General features: G+C 32.8%; 1 protein-coding gene across 3 annotated transcripts in view; it reads right to left on the bottom strand.

Moving 5' to 3' along the window:
• SPOPL (speckle type BTB/POZ protein like) overlaps positions 1-15,813 on the bottom strand; it is a 61,641-nt gene that overhangs the window by 6,007 nt on the left and 39,821 nt on the right. The window contains exons 2-11 of one of the 3 annotated variants that reach the window (XM_060152959.1): positions 15,476-15,612; positions 15,169-15,290; positions 14,627-14,778; positions 12,594-12,721; positions 10,813-10,908; positions 7,228-7,405; positions 7,092-7,147; positions 5,597-5,719; positions 2,192-2,334; positions 2,049-2,102 (exon numbers count right to left, since the gene is read on the bottom strand). In XM_060152959.1, coding sequence (XP_060008942.1) covers positions 2,049-2,102; positions 2,192-2,334; positions 5,597-5,719; positions 7,092-7,147; positions 7,228-7,405; positions 10,813-10,908; positions 12,594-12,721; positions 14,627-14,778; positions 15,169-15,290; positions 15,476-15,553 — 1,130 coding nt within the window. In that variant the 5' untranslated portion in view covers positions 15,554-15,612. Of the gene's footprint in view, positions 1-2,048; positions 2,103-2,191; positions 2,335-5,596; positions 5,720-7,091; positions 7,148-7,227; positions 7,406-10,812; positions 10,909-12,593; positions 12,722-14,626; positions 14,779-15,168; positions 15,291-15,475; positions 15,613-15,813 lie in introns of those variants that run through there. The other 2 variants (XM_060152960.1, XM_060152961.1) reach the window with 2 other exon arrangements.

Consider the following 15,813-nt stretch of genomic DNA (forward strand, 5'->3'; position numbering starts at 1 on the left):
AGGGAAAACATCTGTCATGTTCACCATTATATTCTTTGTACTAAGTAAGCACAGTGCCCTGGGAATTTACTGGATAATAAACATAAATATCTATCAAACGATTGATCAACTATTGCTTCATGCGTCTATACTTTGATTCAAGCTATGCTGTCTGCAATGCTTATTTCCTTCCTAGTTTGCTAATTCCTATTCCTGTTTTAAGACAAGCCTCAGTCATCTTCATCCCTAAACCTCCAGCCTTAGTCAAGTGCCCTGCACATAACCTTCTTTAACACATTACTTACCATATTATAATAAAATGATATATTCATGGATGTGTTCCTGTCATTAGATCAATTTCTCAAGGACAGGATTTTTCCCCATAATTGTTTTTATATGCAGGACCCCAGCATAGTGCTTGAGACACAATAGATGCTACACAAATGTTTGCTTCACTAAATAGCAGCTAATAACAATTTAAAAAAAAATTTGCCTAACATCCAATTACCAGTGTGTCGTCATGTTTATAATTTCAACTCGTTTAGAATCACACAGATACTTCTTAATTTACCTGACATTTTCATTTATTTAATTCAACAAATAGCTATTGAAGGTCTCTATGTACAATACAGCTTCTACACGGGATATAAAATAAGCTTGTATTTTTTGACATTGAAAAAGCTATACAAGGCAAAATATTTTCTTAACAGAATAAAACTAGAGCTTGAAAGTGGCAAAGTACAAAGAATCACAAAACAGTCATTTGATTTTTTTCTAGGATCACATACCATGATAATGTATTATCACACACTGACCAATATATAGAATAATCAATATCTTAAAAGTAGCCACTAATTTTTACTTTCATAAAACAGAATTCACAAACTGTTAAGAATTCAGTTAACCAACTTCAAATTCTATCAAAATAGACGAAAGCAAGGGGCCATAAATCAAACATTCATTTTCTTGTCTCTAATGCAATTTATCAAAAGTTGTATCAACTTTTGATAAATTGCAAAAATGTAGTTTAAGGGTTTACAGGCAAAAACTAACCAAAAGCATATGCAAATTCTTCAACCTCCTGACTCCTGATACTGAATAATTGCAAAGAGTAAAAATGTTACTCTAAAAATGAGTGAAGGGCTTCCCCGGTGGCACAGTGGTTAAGAATCCGCCTGCCAATGCAGGAGACACGGGTTCGAGCCCTTGTCCGGGAAGATCCCACATGCCGCGGAGCAACTAAGCCTGTGTGCCACAACTACTGAGCCTGCGCTCTAGAGACCACGAGCCACAACTACTGAAGTCTGCGCACCTAGAGCCCGTGCTCCTCAACAAGAGAGGCCATCGCAATGAGAAGCCCGCGCACCGCAACGAAGAGTAGCTCCCGCTCACTGCAACTTGAGAAAGCCCGCGCACAGCAATAGCAACAAAGACCCAACTCAGCCATAAATAAATAAATAAAATGAGAGAAGAAGAAAAAAAAAGGGAATAATAAATTCTAATAGTTACATCATATTCCGAAGATCCAGGCTTAGAAAGATGTCACAACTACCCTGCTCATTATAATCTACCAGGGAAAGGAAAGATCAAATTGCTACTATTTCTGGAATGGTAGGCAGTTAGCCTAATATAACATGTGATGCAAGTTATCTGGCTACCTTAAGAAGCAGTGGGTTAGCATTCAAATGTCAAGAGTTTCTAGGCAAATATGGAGGGTACATTTCCTCATAGGATAAAATAAATATTTCCCACATTTTTAGAAATGCTTTCTGAAGGGGCAAGGGCAGGATCTCCAGCCACTGAAATACCTGGACTCAGCTATATACTACATGAACATACGTGCTTAAGACATTAGAGCGTCCATCCCAATTCACATTAGAAGCTGATCTACAACAGAACATAGCCTCAAGAATCCACTAAGTAGTCAAATTATTATTTTTTAAACTGGCAGTTTGCTTCATATAACTAATATCTGGATTCATACTTATTGGAGATGAACAAAAGGCTATGCAAACACTTAATTTCATGTATGCAGATCAACTTTAAGTCAGAAACTGATGTCATCTTACTTGCTGTTCCAGTTTTTCCCATCTTTACACCCAAGCTGTCGAAGTACACTGCACCTGCATTGAAGATTTAAACACACTTAAGAAAAAGGTCGGTGAAGAATTGTTGAAGGTGTCATGTCCACTGAAATACAACCATAGCTTACCTATTAATAAAGTCTATGGCTTGTGCTTTCAACTGTTCCGCACTGTGCAAATCTGCAAGGACAAGGGTATCAGCAACATTTTCTACTGAGAGGTTACTACACAAAGCTTCTTCACACATGACCTTCAGCCGTTCCAGTGCATACTAACCAAAAGGAAAACATAACATTAAACATTTACTCAAACTAGCAAGTTTTTAAATACACGATATTTGTAACTTAGAAAATGAAGTTTAAGCCCATTACACATTGAACTGAGGGTACTTTAAAAGTCTTTAAATTACTTTAAATATAAAGAAAGTATGAATTAATGCATTCAAGAGAAAGACTAATTTTTCTTAAGAAATTTCTATTTGCATAAGTGCAAGATACAGGATATTTTTTAAATAAGGTTTTATTCTTTAAAAACCCCTTATTACTCAATACTCTTAATGAGTATATTTCTCTTTTCTACTATTTTAAATACCAGTCAGTACACTGCATGTTGTCACTACTTAATTCTGAAAAATAAATTATAAGGCTAAACAAATCATACTCATAACCATTAAAAACTTAGTGTATGTTATCAGAACATCCTTGGCAATTTATTGAGGTAAAATTGACATAAAATAAATAGCACATATTTAAAGTATATACTTTGATAAGTTTATACAGCCATATAACCATCATTAAATCAAGAGAGTGGACATATTCATTACTCCCCAAAGTTTCCTTCTATCTCTCTGTAACCCTTCTTCCTTACCCCACCCCAGGCAATACCTCTGATGTGTTTTCTACTGCTACAGTCTGCATTTTCTGAAGACTTCTATAAATGGAATCATACAATTTGCATTTGTTTTTGTCTGGCTTCCACGCATTATAATTATTTTGAGATTCATGCATGCTGTTGTCTATGTATCAATAGTTCTATGCTTTTTATTGATCAATAGTATTCCACTGATCTACTGACAAACATTTGGGTGTTTCCAGTTTTTAGCCATTACAAATAAAGCTGCTATAAACATTCATATACAAGTCACTGTATGGGCATATGCCTTCTCTTCTCTTGAGCAGAACCCTATAAGTAAACTCGCTGAATAATATGGTATGTGTAAAACTTTAAAAAAATTGCCACATGGTCTTTCAAAGTGGTTGTGTCATTTTACATTCCCATTAGCAGTATATGAGAGTCCTAATTTTTCCATATCCTTGACCATACTTCGTATGGTCTTTGTAATTTTAGTTATTATAATATAGTTACAGAAGTATCTCACAGTGGTTTTAATTTACACTACCCTAATGTGGTTGAGCATCTTTTGATATACTTGAATGACACTATTTTAGGAAGTGTCTGTTCAAATATTTTTATTTTTAGAAATAACTTTGTTTACTTATAATTGAGTTTTGAGAGGTCTTTATACAGTCTGAATACAAAAGTCCTTAATCATTTATATTCTGGACAAAAGTTGTTCATCATCAAAACAAAAAACAGGGGCTTCCCTGGTGGTGCAGTGGTTGAGAATCTGCCTGCCAATGCAGGGGACACGGGTTCGAGCCCTGGTCTGGGAAGGTCCCACATGCCGTGAAGCAACTAGGCCCGTGAGCCACACTACTGAGCCTGCGTGTCTGGAGCTTGTGCTCCGCAACAAGAGAGGCCGCAACAGTGAGAGGCCCGCGCACCGCGATGAAGAGTGGCCCCCACTCACCGCAACTAGAGAAAGCCCTTGCATAGAAACGAAGATCCAACACAGCCAAAAATAAATAAATAAATAAACATACAATTTGCTAAAAAATAAAACAAAACAAAAAACAGAAACAAACCCCAAAGTTGTTCATCAGATATATGCTTTGCAAATATGTTCTCCCAGTCTGTGGCTAGTCTTTATTTTCCTATGTCTTTTGAAGAAAAGAAGTTTTAAATTTCATTGAAGTCCAATTTATCATTTTTCCTTTTACGTATTATGTTTTTGGTGTCATAGCTAAGAAGTCTTTGCCTAATGTAAGATCATGAAGACTTTCTCCTATGTTTTCTTTTAGAAGTTTAAGATTTTTAGGTTTATAATCTATTTTGCGTTACTTTTTGTATATGATGTGAAGTTCGCATACAAAGTTTTTTCAAATGAGTTCAACCACAGTTCATCTGTTTGGACATAGGCTATCCAACTCCTATAGCACCATTTATTGAAAAGACTATCCTTTCTCCACTAAACTATCTTTGCACTTTTATAAAAAATTAAGTAGTCATACATGTGAGTCTATTTCTGTACTCTATATTCTGCTTCAATGAGTTATTTGTCTCTCTTGTCACCAATACAATGCTGTCCTAAATACTGAACCTTTATGAGTCCTCCACTTTGATCTTCTTTTTCAAAGTTATCTGACTATTCTAGGTCCTTGCACTTGCATATAAAATTTTTAAATCAGCATGTCAATTTTTCCCCTGCAAAAAGCATGCTAGGATTTTGATAGTGACATGTTGGTTTTACTAATCAAAGGAGAATTGACATTTTAACAATGTTAAGATTTCTAGTCCATGAATAAGTTTTTTCTATTTATTGAGGTCTACCTTAATTTCTATCAGCAGTATAATTTTCAGCATACAGGTCTTGAACATATTTTGTCAGATTTATGTCTATTGTATTTCAAATTTTTGACTCTATTATAATGGCATTTTTACATTTAAATCTTTATTGAGATAGTAATATACACTTGGCCCAGTTTCTCCCAATGGTACCATTTTTCAAAATGAGTATAATTATCACTATATATACATATACATACACACATACACACACACACTTACATACACACACAGACAGAAGTGGCATGGACATTAATACTTTTGGAGAAAGCTCCCGAAGTGCTTTAGTGCTTTGAGGATTGAGAACTACTGGCTTTGAGATTTCCTGAAATTTTTGTAGTTTCCCTACCTTCAGGAAATCACCATTATAAAAGAACATTATAAAATTAACATTGTTTTTTTCTCTATACTCTTATATTAGAAAAGAAATCTATGAATACAAGATTACGTTAGAAAAAAATACCCAATATTTTTTTCCTTTTTTTAGACAAAGGTCATGCACTGTATCTTAACACTAAGAATATCTCAAAATTGCAATAGACTATATATGCTATTGTGTGTGTGTTCTCATAAAACAGGGTAATGATACACTCAAAACTATTGAGTCTACAGTTAATCTGCCATTTCTGTAAATTGGCTCAAGATACTTTTATGTCTTATTGATTTAAAAAAATTTCATTTCTATATTATCCCACTGTGTGTTATTTCATAATACTCTCAAGAGCAATCCACAAACGGTATAAATTGGTTCAATATTTCAAGTTATTGGGGGTTCTCATTTGATGATAGTTTTCTAGATACATCAAGCTTGAGGACATTTTTCAGCTCTTTAAGACCGAATTACTTACTTTGTCTGCAGCTGCCAACAAGTTGTCAGCCATTTTGTCAAGATTTGGCGCTTTCCCTGTGTAAATGAATCTCATCATTTCTTTAAAAACCTCAGGGTCTACATCATTTATTTCCACTCGATTCTGGTATTGAAAACAACAACAAAAAAGTTATATTTCAAGAACACACACATACACAAATGAACCAAAGCAAAACTGACAGCAACTTAAAAGCCCCAAAGTGTATTTTAAAATTGAGGTAAGTAAATCTTCAGTAGGCTAAGTAAGTAGGCAAAGTGAAGCAGGCAGGTCTAAGAGAAGTACACCAAGTCAAGCACTACCATGGAGGAACATAAACCCCAACTTCTCAGTTAAAAAGAGTTCAAACAGAAACAAAAAAACCTGTAAGGCCAAACTAAATACATCTGAATTCAGTTTCTGACCTCTATCTTAGAAGAAGATGGTTATTAACTTTTTTTGTTGTTGAAAAGAATTAGGTGGTAATACAATGCCTAAGACTCAATAACCACTGGTTCTAGTCCCAGCTTTAAGCAAAGGTAAGGTTAGGTATTTGAGAACATACCAGAGCCCACTACCTCAGAAGTCTCCTACAAAAATGGCATGTAATATTATCTACGGGCACCTCACCTCTTTACTTGAGACATACTGAAGTCCAAAGAGGACCAGTTGCTTTTTTGCTCCTCTATCTTTGTATTTGGTCTCTCTCCTGAGATCAATGAAGCTAAATAGTTAACACTAAACAATACCAAACTTTTCTGACCCTTTGATGACAATAACATTTGACATCATTGATCAGAAGACTGATCATACTACCTGCCCAGACCAATAATCAAAGGAAAGAAAGAAGCTACTTCGTTGCAGCTTCTAGTTCTGCAGGGAGAATAAAGCTGAGACACATAAATAAACTCAGGAGTTGCCTAGTTGGAGCTATAAGGCTCACGTGTAATGCAACCCGCAAAATTCAACCTCTGGTCTTTAATCTGACTACATTTCAAGATGACAGGTGAAAGAGAAATATCTGAGAAAACCAAATAGGTAGTATCTTGATTACAATTCATGCATACTAATAATGACATAATTTATGTCCTTTATTAAATCTAATAAATATCCTCTTATTATAGTGGTAAAAAGAATGTAGGAATTGTCTTTGTTCTAGAAAACAAGTTCCAAAATCAACTCAAAGTCTAGAAAGAAGGAATATACATCTTAACTGGAGAACTCTCAAATAGTTATGGACCAGTACAGTCCTTTTGGACAGCTATCCTTTTGGATAACAACTACCCACTTATTTTGCTACCAGAAGGGTGCTGAAATAGCTGTTATGTGGAATATTCACCCACAGTAAGCTACATCTATTTTTCTATGATAGAACATATTTCCCCCCATCCTTCTATTTCTTTCTAAAATCATAATAAGAAAATGTACCTTTACTTTTAAAATATACATTCCACTATTCTACATTTGTACAAATATTAGCCCTTTAAACCATGTTTACCTTTTTGCTTTCTTCCATTTCATGTTCAAACATTGCATTAAAAACTGGGGATCGAGCTGTAACAAGATTGAGCATCATTATTTAATGTACAAATTTATGAAAGAAACGTACTATATTACCCAAAAGTAGAAAGTACCTGCAAGTACAGATTTATGAGCTTTAAATTCTTGTCCTCTCACGAAAAAACTGCAATCTGTAAATCTTGTGTTTTCCCAGAGATTACCTAAATCATCTGCTAGTCGACATTCAGGCACCTTTAAAGTATTTGTATTAGTATGTCCTGATATATTTACTGAATCTTGGACCACACTCACCTAATAAAAAAGGGACAGCAAGAAAAAACACTTTTATAAATTAATATCAATAATAAGCTACAAGCTACTCTAAACTTAAGTTTAGACTTAAGTTTAAGTCTAAACTTAAACTTCTTATCATTAAAATCATGTAGAAAATTCAATGTACTCCTGATCAAAAATAGTAATACTTGGGAACTGAATTTAAGGACACAACTTAAAGGAGAGAAATTATATAGAAAACAATTGAAATGAACTAGATCATTTTAAAGTGACATTTTATGTAAATAAATGGCTTAATGATTCCCTGGAATGCTCGGCTATTAATCACAAAAAGTATTTCTCAACAAGAAAAAGGTCATAATATGATTCCAAATTCAAACAAGGAGAAGGTATTTTTGTGAGGAGTAAGAAATTTCTTTAATTTTTATTTCCTCACACTACAGACCTATCAACATTTAAAGTTTATTATACATTCAATAAACACAGCATCACACTTATGACTTTTTAGAGTATTTTAAAATGTTTTTTAAAACTACAGACTACAATATACAATTTGGGAAGTATTTTAAGTGTTGTCCCTATATGTTTCAACTCTAAACAAATTGATTTAAATATCTAGTAATATTGATTTAAATTTTAAAGTATGAGAATTCTCACAAAACCAATGTAGTTATTAATGTTCATGGAAATCTTTTATTTAAAAAAATCAACAGTAAGAACAATATAAATATAATTTAATTCGATTTGCAGACCTTTTATTTACCTGTAAAATAATCAATAAATAAAACTTGGTATGACTGCAACATTGCTTTTATATGGAGTCCAATATATATGGATTAAATTATCTCTCAGATGACTACATACTGAATGAAGTCTTAAAACACTACTGACTAAGTTTGGCACACTAATTTCTTAGGAAAAGGAATATACTATTACTAGGAATTTCATATTACATTTAATAAATTGAAGAAAATACTACCTCAGCTAGTAAATCAAATGTGTCAAGAGTAAATGAACCATCTTTCACAAAAAGTGCTATATTAGTTATCTACTATTTCAAGTTACTAAGTTTTATGGTTGTTTGTTATGCAGCGATAGATGACTGTTCATTTAAAAACATACTTCATAAGGCTTTTGTTAATTAAAAGTAAGTATAAGTAAGGACAAATACAGTAAACTATGTAGAAATTGTAAATTGGAAATGGATAAATTGGACCAAACTACTAACATGCTAAGAAAGTATAATGGTCCAATATAAAATGTTTGAAGAATATTAAATCTCATTAGTCCTCACTCACCCAGATGTAATAACATCTATCTCATATGAATGAATAGACGGCTTCTAAAGAAAACTTTATTTTCTGAGGATATTTTTATTAACCATTTTGTTTGTCCGCTTTTATTAACCTTTTGGAATCACACATCATAGAAATCATCTAATCCAATCACCTCATTTTTTAAAAAAAATTTGAAAAAGTGAGATCCAGAGAAGGTAACTAAAGTGTCCTAAATCCACTGCTAGTCAGTATCAGAGGAAGACTAGACCTACATCCCTTTTTATAGCATTCTTTGTACTAGACAGTATTTCTTTGGATTTTTAAAGAAATTAGTAGTACGTTAATGCAATTATGGTTCTGAAGGGATTTATCACAACAATCTTCTGAGATGTTCTTCTAAATATAGGAGCCAAGACATTGTGCACATAAATAAGTTCATGAATAAAGATTCTTCTATTAAGTTTTTAATTATTCAAATTGTTTCTAAAATTTTACAAACTACAAAACAGAAAAAAAAAGCTTCACTAATCCTTACCTTATTGCTCTGTTACACCACACATTATAACTTAACGATACATAAATCAAAAATGTTGGTATTAATATTCAGGGTTTAGTTAGGATCACAAAGACAGTGTTTGCTTGTTCATATCAGCACTGCTCTTGAAATTTCTAGAGAGCAGAAACTGGATTAAACTGAACAGTTCAATTACTTGCATAAAGTATGCAGTGGAGTCATGAAAATGTGACCATATTATTTAAATTTAGGAAAAGATTTCTTAAATTCTACTTATTATCTAATTATCTTAATTCAAAACAATATATTTAATGTAAAAATTTTACAAAAATCAGGTGATAGAAGGAAAAAAGGATCAAAAAATAAAGCCATTATTATCGGGCATAGATACTGATGATGATATATTTGTACTTTGTATATATAATCACAATTCAGAAGAATTTATATTATTGGCATACACATCTACATACTATTATCACAGCAACCACAAATTTTAAGTAAGACATAATTAACATTTCATATTCTGAAGAGTATTCAAGGGACTATTTATAGAGCAGAAATTAATGATCTAATTAAAACTGATATGCAATGAATTCTGATGATTATTTTCTTTGATACCTATAATTAAGAAATTGGTAAAATTTTCATTTTTTCTAGTACATATTCAAATATAGGTAATGAACAGTCTTACTGAATGGAAGCTAGAGTAAAAAATTCAGAAGAAAGGCTGAAATTCTTTCCTGAGGTTAAACTGTTGTTCTTTCAAAATAAAACACAGCAAATGCACAATACTCAAAACTGACAACGTAAAACCTCAAACTCATTTGACAGCTCCTTTTCAAATTTGCTTTTGGATCAACTCTGAGAATATAATTTAGACTAAAGATGAACATGTGCAGGCTCTAATCAGCTGTGACTTCCCTGGAAATCTGGGACTACTGGTTCCTATTTTTAAAACTCTCAATTCTCTAAACTAATTCTGAAGGCTAGCTAGGAATATCCAAAGGTGCATAGTACTACAAACTTTGCCACTCTAATCAACTACCTAACCATCCCCTACACTGGCTCCAAAGTGATAAACTTTTAGTAGTCCAATTTCATATCATCTTCTAGAATACTGGGTCTTAGACTTTCTGGCTTTCATAGACAGGTATCCTTTTTTAGAATGCAGATGATAGAAATCAGGTTGTCAGTATTCCATTTTGTCATTTTTAGAGAATAAAACCCAACTTCCATCCACTATCAAAAGTATTTTAAAACAGAAAGGTTAACTTAGCAACAGAAAAATAGGAGGGGAAAAAAAGTCCTTCTAAATGAATTAATTTAATTTTATGAACAATTCATTACATATATTCTACCTGTATATATAGTCTTCTGTATACCATAGAATAACATGGATCTTTGGACCATAAGATTATTTAAAATCTGCTGGTTTCCAAAAGATAAAGCAATTTAACCAATTTTCTATTTTTCCTACTTATTCCTCAATTCCTGTTTTCTGCATCACTTTGGGAGAGAAGGGGCAGAACTGTTTACACTGCCAGAAATTTCTACCTCTGGCTATTTGACTCATAGTATGGAACTTGCAAGATTATTTACATCTTGCACCAAAGAGTAGCACCAGACTGCCTTACCTGTCTACAGCACCACTTGCAGGGGAGGGGAGGAGGCAGTTCTTTAGGTAGGCCAGTGCAATGCTTCCTCCTCTTCTGCAAGCAGTGCTGGAGATGCTGTAGAAGGAAGGGCATCAGTGAGAGGTACGGAATAAAGAGGGAAAGGGCACAAGGAATGTTTGTTCAAAGCACTTTTTGCCCACCTATGTTAAATACAGTGCCCAAGGTATAAAGGTCTACATCAGTAAAGGTATGTATTACAGTATCCAAAACTGAATTTGATCAATGTCAACTTAAAATACATGTCACGGTGGGTTCGATTTTTAGGAGGTCACTAGCTTGTATAATTTAGCATGTGAATAAAAAGTATACTTCAAAAACTTGTATCAGAAAAAGATCTTAATTTCAGCCTTCATTCTGAACTTTTTGGTTGTCTAGGTTCCAATAAAATATACTTAGGGAAATATACTTAGTAAACAATATTTCAATTCTAAAAAAAGAAATATTTTCTTAAAATGTTTATTCACAAAAAGACTTTTAGCTGCAGTAGTTTTTTTTATTAACTGGATTACACAACCTTTAAGATCCTTTAAATTCTAAGATTATGTGATTAAAAAAATTAACATGCTGAAATTTAAGATAACTGCTAAAATTATGAAACGATTCTACGTTAAGAATGCTTAAATAAATAAATAAAAAAAGAATGCTTAAATAACATAACCTACAATTATTTAAAATACTACTTAGAGCATCTTATCTATTGGCAACAAATGCTTTAGTATGTATTTTTATCAAATTATTTAATGATAAGCTCTGCTCAAGACACTTGCGGTATGTGCTTTATCAACCAAATAATTGTATTCATAACAAATTCATCATACAGTTCATTTAACTTGTCTAAGTGAAAATAAGATGCACTATATTTGCACTATGTAGTCTCTGGGGCCATATTTCAATTAGTTTGTAAATCTTGCCAAGAAATTTTACACATTTTCTATAAAAAGAGTAAAGCTACCTTAGTAGCAGTTAAGGAAGTTATTGTGCTTCCAAGACACTCATCTGTCTACAATAACCTACTGAAATATATTTAATGCTGAGGTTACCTGATCATCTCAACAATTCATATAGATAAAGCTACGTAATAACAATGACAGAACCAAGTTCAAGCCTCAAATTAAGACAAATCATAAGTGTAAATTATTAGAAGGGGCAATGCTGGTAAGTTTCAAAAGATGACATTTCATGCATATAATTATATCTTATAAGTCTCTCAACAGACATAGGTATATCTTAAAAATTTGAGATGCTTTTGCTTATAATGCTAACATCTATTTGAATAAATGAATCTAACTGCTTGAATGAACAAAAAGCTTCCCAGCCTTTTTTCAGGCACTTTCACTTCCGTTCAAGTATGGATTCAAACTGATAAACTAGTAATAATGTTTAATATCATCAATCTGAATATGACAGAAAATACTGACCATCTATTTAGAATTATTCAGAATGAAGAAGATATTCAGAAATCTTGATATGAAGCTATACACATCCATAGTCTTCCTATGAGGAAGAAGTATTTAGTATGTGGTAGTATAACTGTATATACAATTTATAGCTTAAAGACATGACAGAATTTTTTCAGACTGGGCTACTACATTGATTTCTAAGAAAATCCAGTCAGCTTTTACATGGTTAAATATTTACATATAAAATATTACCAATTACACCAGTTACTTAGTGTATATTTTTGCTTCATCACTAAATATAGCCAAACAGTGAGTTCCTTGAATAAAAAATGTACCCACCTCACAAAATAATGTAAGCTTGTCATCTGGTAAAAGACCATTAGCTTCATCAAGCAAAAAATCCCTTCGAATGAATTTTTTAAAACCCCAGTCTTTCCCTTGTACAAATCGATATGCTCTTTGGCTTTCTGGTGGAAAACAGAATAAAAGTTTAAATAAACAAGTATCCAAGAAACATTCTGTTAATGATAACACAGTTAAATGAATGTGAAAAATAGGACTGGGCCAATACATCCATCATAAAATTTACAGATATGTGTGTTCATAGGTAAAATGTCAAAAGAGTTACATTAGGTAGAACCAGATCATTTCACAGCCTACCAAAATTTCTGGCCATTATCAATGAGCTCACTTTCAGATTCCTAGATATCTAAGTAGAAGAAAAGCCAGATCAAACGTCAAGGAGAAGGAAGAGATCTTTCAAACAATCTAAGCCCTTTAACAATGAAGTAGGATTAAAATACATTGGCATAGGCATACCATTCATCATCTAATATCAGAACCAACTTAGAAACATACCTCTCATTTCTTGTTTCTCCCTTTAAAAATGGATGCTCTATATCACCAGGGCATCCTGTAAGCTTTCCTGGGATAACCATCCCACTGATTTAAGTTGCATTAACTAGAGAAAAATCCATTAACTGGTAAAAAAGCTAAATAAAGTCCCCTATCATTTCTAGGTCTTCAGACATAGTCCCATTACCTCTAAAAACAATTTTCATAAAAGTCCAGAAGACGGTCTTAGTATGATTAGTAAAAGATTTAATAAATGTCTGAAGTAAATGTTTCAAATGCCTAACATACTGATTAACAGCTGTATACTATGAAATAAACAAGGTCCTTTACAGAAAGTATTCATTATCTGTTATACAAGCTGAAGGTAGAAAACCAGTAATAAATTTAACTGAGATACTCCATGTTAAGGACTGAATGTTTGTATCCCCTCAAAAGTTTCATGTTGAAACCCTATCCCCAAAGTGATGGTATTAAGAGGCCATGAGTGGGATTAGATGAGGTCAGGAGCGTAGATACCCTCATGAATGTAAGGATTAGTGCTTCCTAGCCCTTTCCATCATGTGAAGACACAGTGAAACACTGGCAGTCTGTAAGTACAACAGTCGGACTAGAATCTGACTATGCTGGCACCCTGATCTTGGATTCAAAGTCTCCAGATTTGTGAGAAATAAATGTCTGTTGTGTATAGGCCACCCAGTCTATGTTACTTTGTTATAGCAGCCTGAACTAAGACACTCGCCTGTCTTAAATGTCAGACAATGTGAAAACACATGTGAAACTATGTATTACCTTAGCAACAAAATATATTATTAAAGTGTGTATTTGGAGGGTTTTTTGTAGTGAGGTTAGTACTTGATTTTTGGTATTCACTTCCAGAAATCACTTCAAATTTAATGCAGCAGTTCATATTTTCCTACTATGCACACTGTACATTTCCTACAATGATCTTCTGTTATGAAGTGCCAGGCTACATGGTTTCAGCTGGCTATAATTCAGAAGCTTGAACTGAATTTAACAGGTCCTGAGACTAAGAAAAACTGATTTCCTTTCAGTTAGTGTTCAGCCCACTGCTCAAAAAAATTCTAGTGACAAAATATCAGGACATTCAAACTCCTTTCACATTGTTCTTCAGATTTTATTATCTGGCAAAAATGGCAAGGAAGAAAAAGAAATGTTTCCTGAACACCTATTACATAGGCCAGGCATTGAACCAGGCATCTTGCCCTGACAGTAGCTGTTTTTACAAGTGAAAAGTGAATGTCATTTTAGGGCATAAAAAATTTAAATTTTAGTATGATTTAAAACTAATTTTACATGTCTTAGGAAGTCTAAGACTTAGTACAACAACTGTAACTGTACACTGGTATTTAAAATTAACAGCCAAAATGAAATGTTTTGGGTTAAGCAGATTTTAGGTTTTAGGGAAAAAAAATCCTAAGTTTTTCTAAGTAAAAGTGCGGAAGTCACAGTACACAGTTACACAGAGACTTCTTCAAGTGAGTTTGGAAATCACTTACCCATTGCTTTTGTTTCTTCCCTTTTAGCGTTCAGAAGGGAAAATTTGAATTTTGCTCGAACTTCACTTTTTGGACAGCTGACTAAAAGCAAATATAAGGACAAGTAGTCTTTACTTTCATCATCTAATCCCTTTGGATTTACCCTCAGGCACCTAAAATAAAACAATAGGCTCACAAGGAGGAAAATAATACTTTAAACATTCAAGAGAGAGGATACTGAAATCATTTGTTAAATCTTTTTTTTTTTTAAGAGAACTGGTTTTAATTTAGAAGTGTCTTCAATTATCCACTAATATATATATATATATATTTTTTTTTACAAAGTAAGTTTATCTTCTTTTTTTTTATGTTAAATCTTAATAATAGAACAGCACTCCTGTCAATATCCTCACAGTTCTTTACAATTCTCTATACTATTAGGAACTTATTATAAATCTAATATAAAATTAGACAAATATCCATTCAGAAACAGTAACAACAAAATTTTAAAGTAGCCGATGATCATATCAAAAACAAATACCCAAAACAAACAAACATCTTACCATTTCATTTTGTCACTGGGGCTCGATGAGAATGTTGAACTTTTTAACACTTCACCCATTTCCTCTCGACAAAAACTGAAGTTATTAATGGTCCACATGTAGGAAAATTTTACAACTTTAACCTAAAACATTCAGAAAAGCACTTTTACAATGATGACTTTTACACTCTTGACCTGTCACATGTTAAACATTCTTTGACCCACTCTTCTAACACTTCTAGTAACAATGCCAAAGTGCTTCACAATATTCTCAAAATACTACACAACTTGTAAGTGACATAAAGGAAGGCATTTTTAACAGCATGTACCTGTGTGTAACACCAGCTTTCTGCTATAGGACCAGTAGACATATCTCCAGAGAGAGGTGGGGTGGGTTCCCGAGACATTGCCACTTTATTGTAGTCTTCTAAGATTTATGCAATATCCCACACAGTTGAGTGCTTTACTACAAAGAAAAGAAGTTTAATTTACTAATCAAAAAGTTTAACTAACTGAATCAAGAGGAAAGAAGTATTTAAACAGTCATAAAACAATTACTTTCTCAAATTACATTATGAGGAAACATGAGGATTTCATTTAAATTAATGAAAATTAATTTTTTAGAAATAAAACCATAAAACTTTATGCCATATAATACTTGAAATCT

Source organism: Lagenorhynchus albirostris, chromosome 6 (genome assembly GCF_949774975.1).
Source record: "Lagenorhynchus albirostris chromosome 6, mLagAlb1.1, whole genome shotgun sequence".
In the NCBI taxonomy this organism is placed as follows: domain Eukaryota; kingdom Metazoa; phylum Chordata; class Mammalia; order Artiodactyla; family Delphinidae; genus Lagenorhynchus; species Lagenorhynchus albirostris.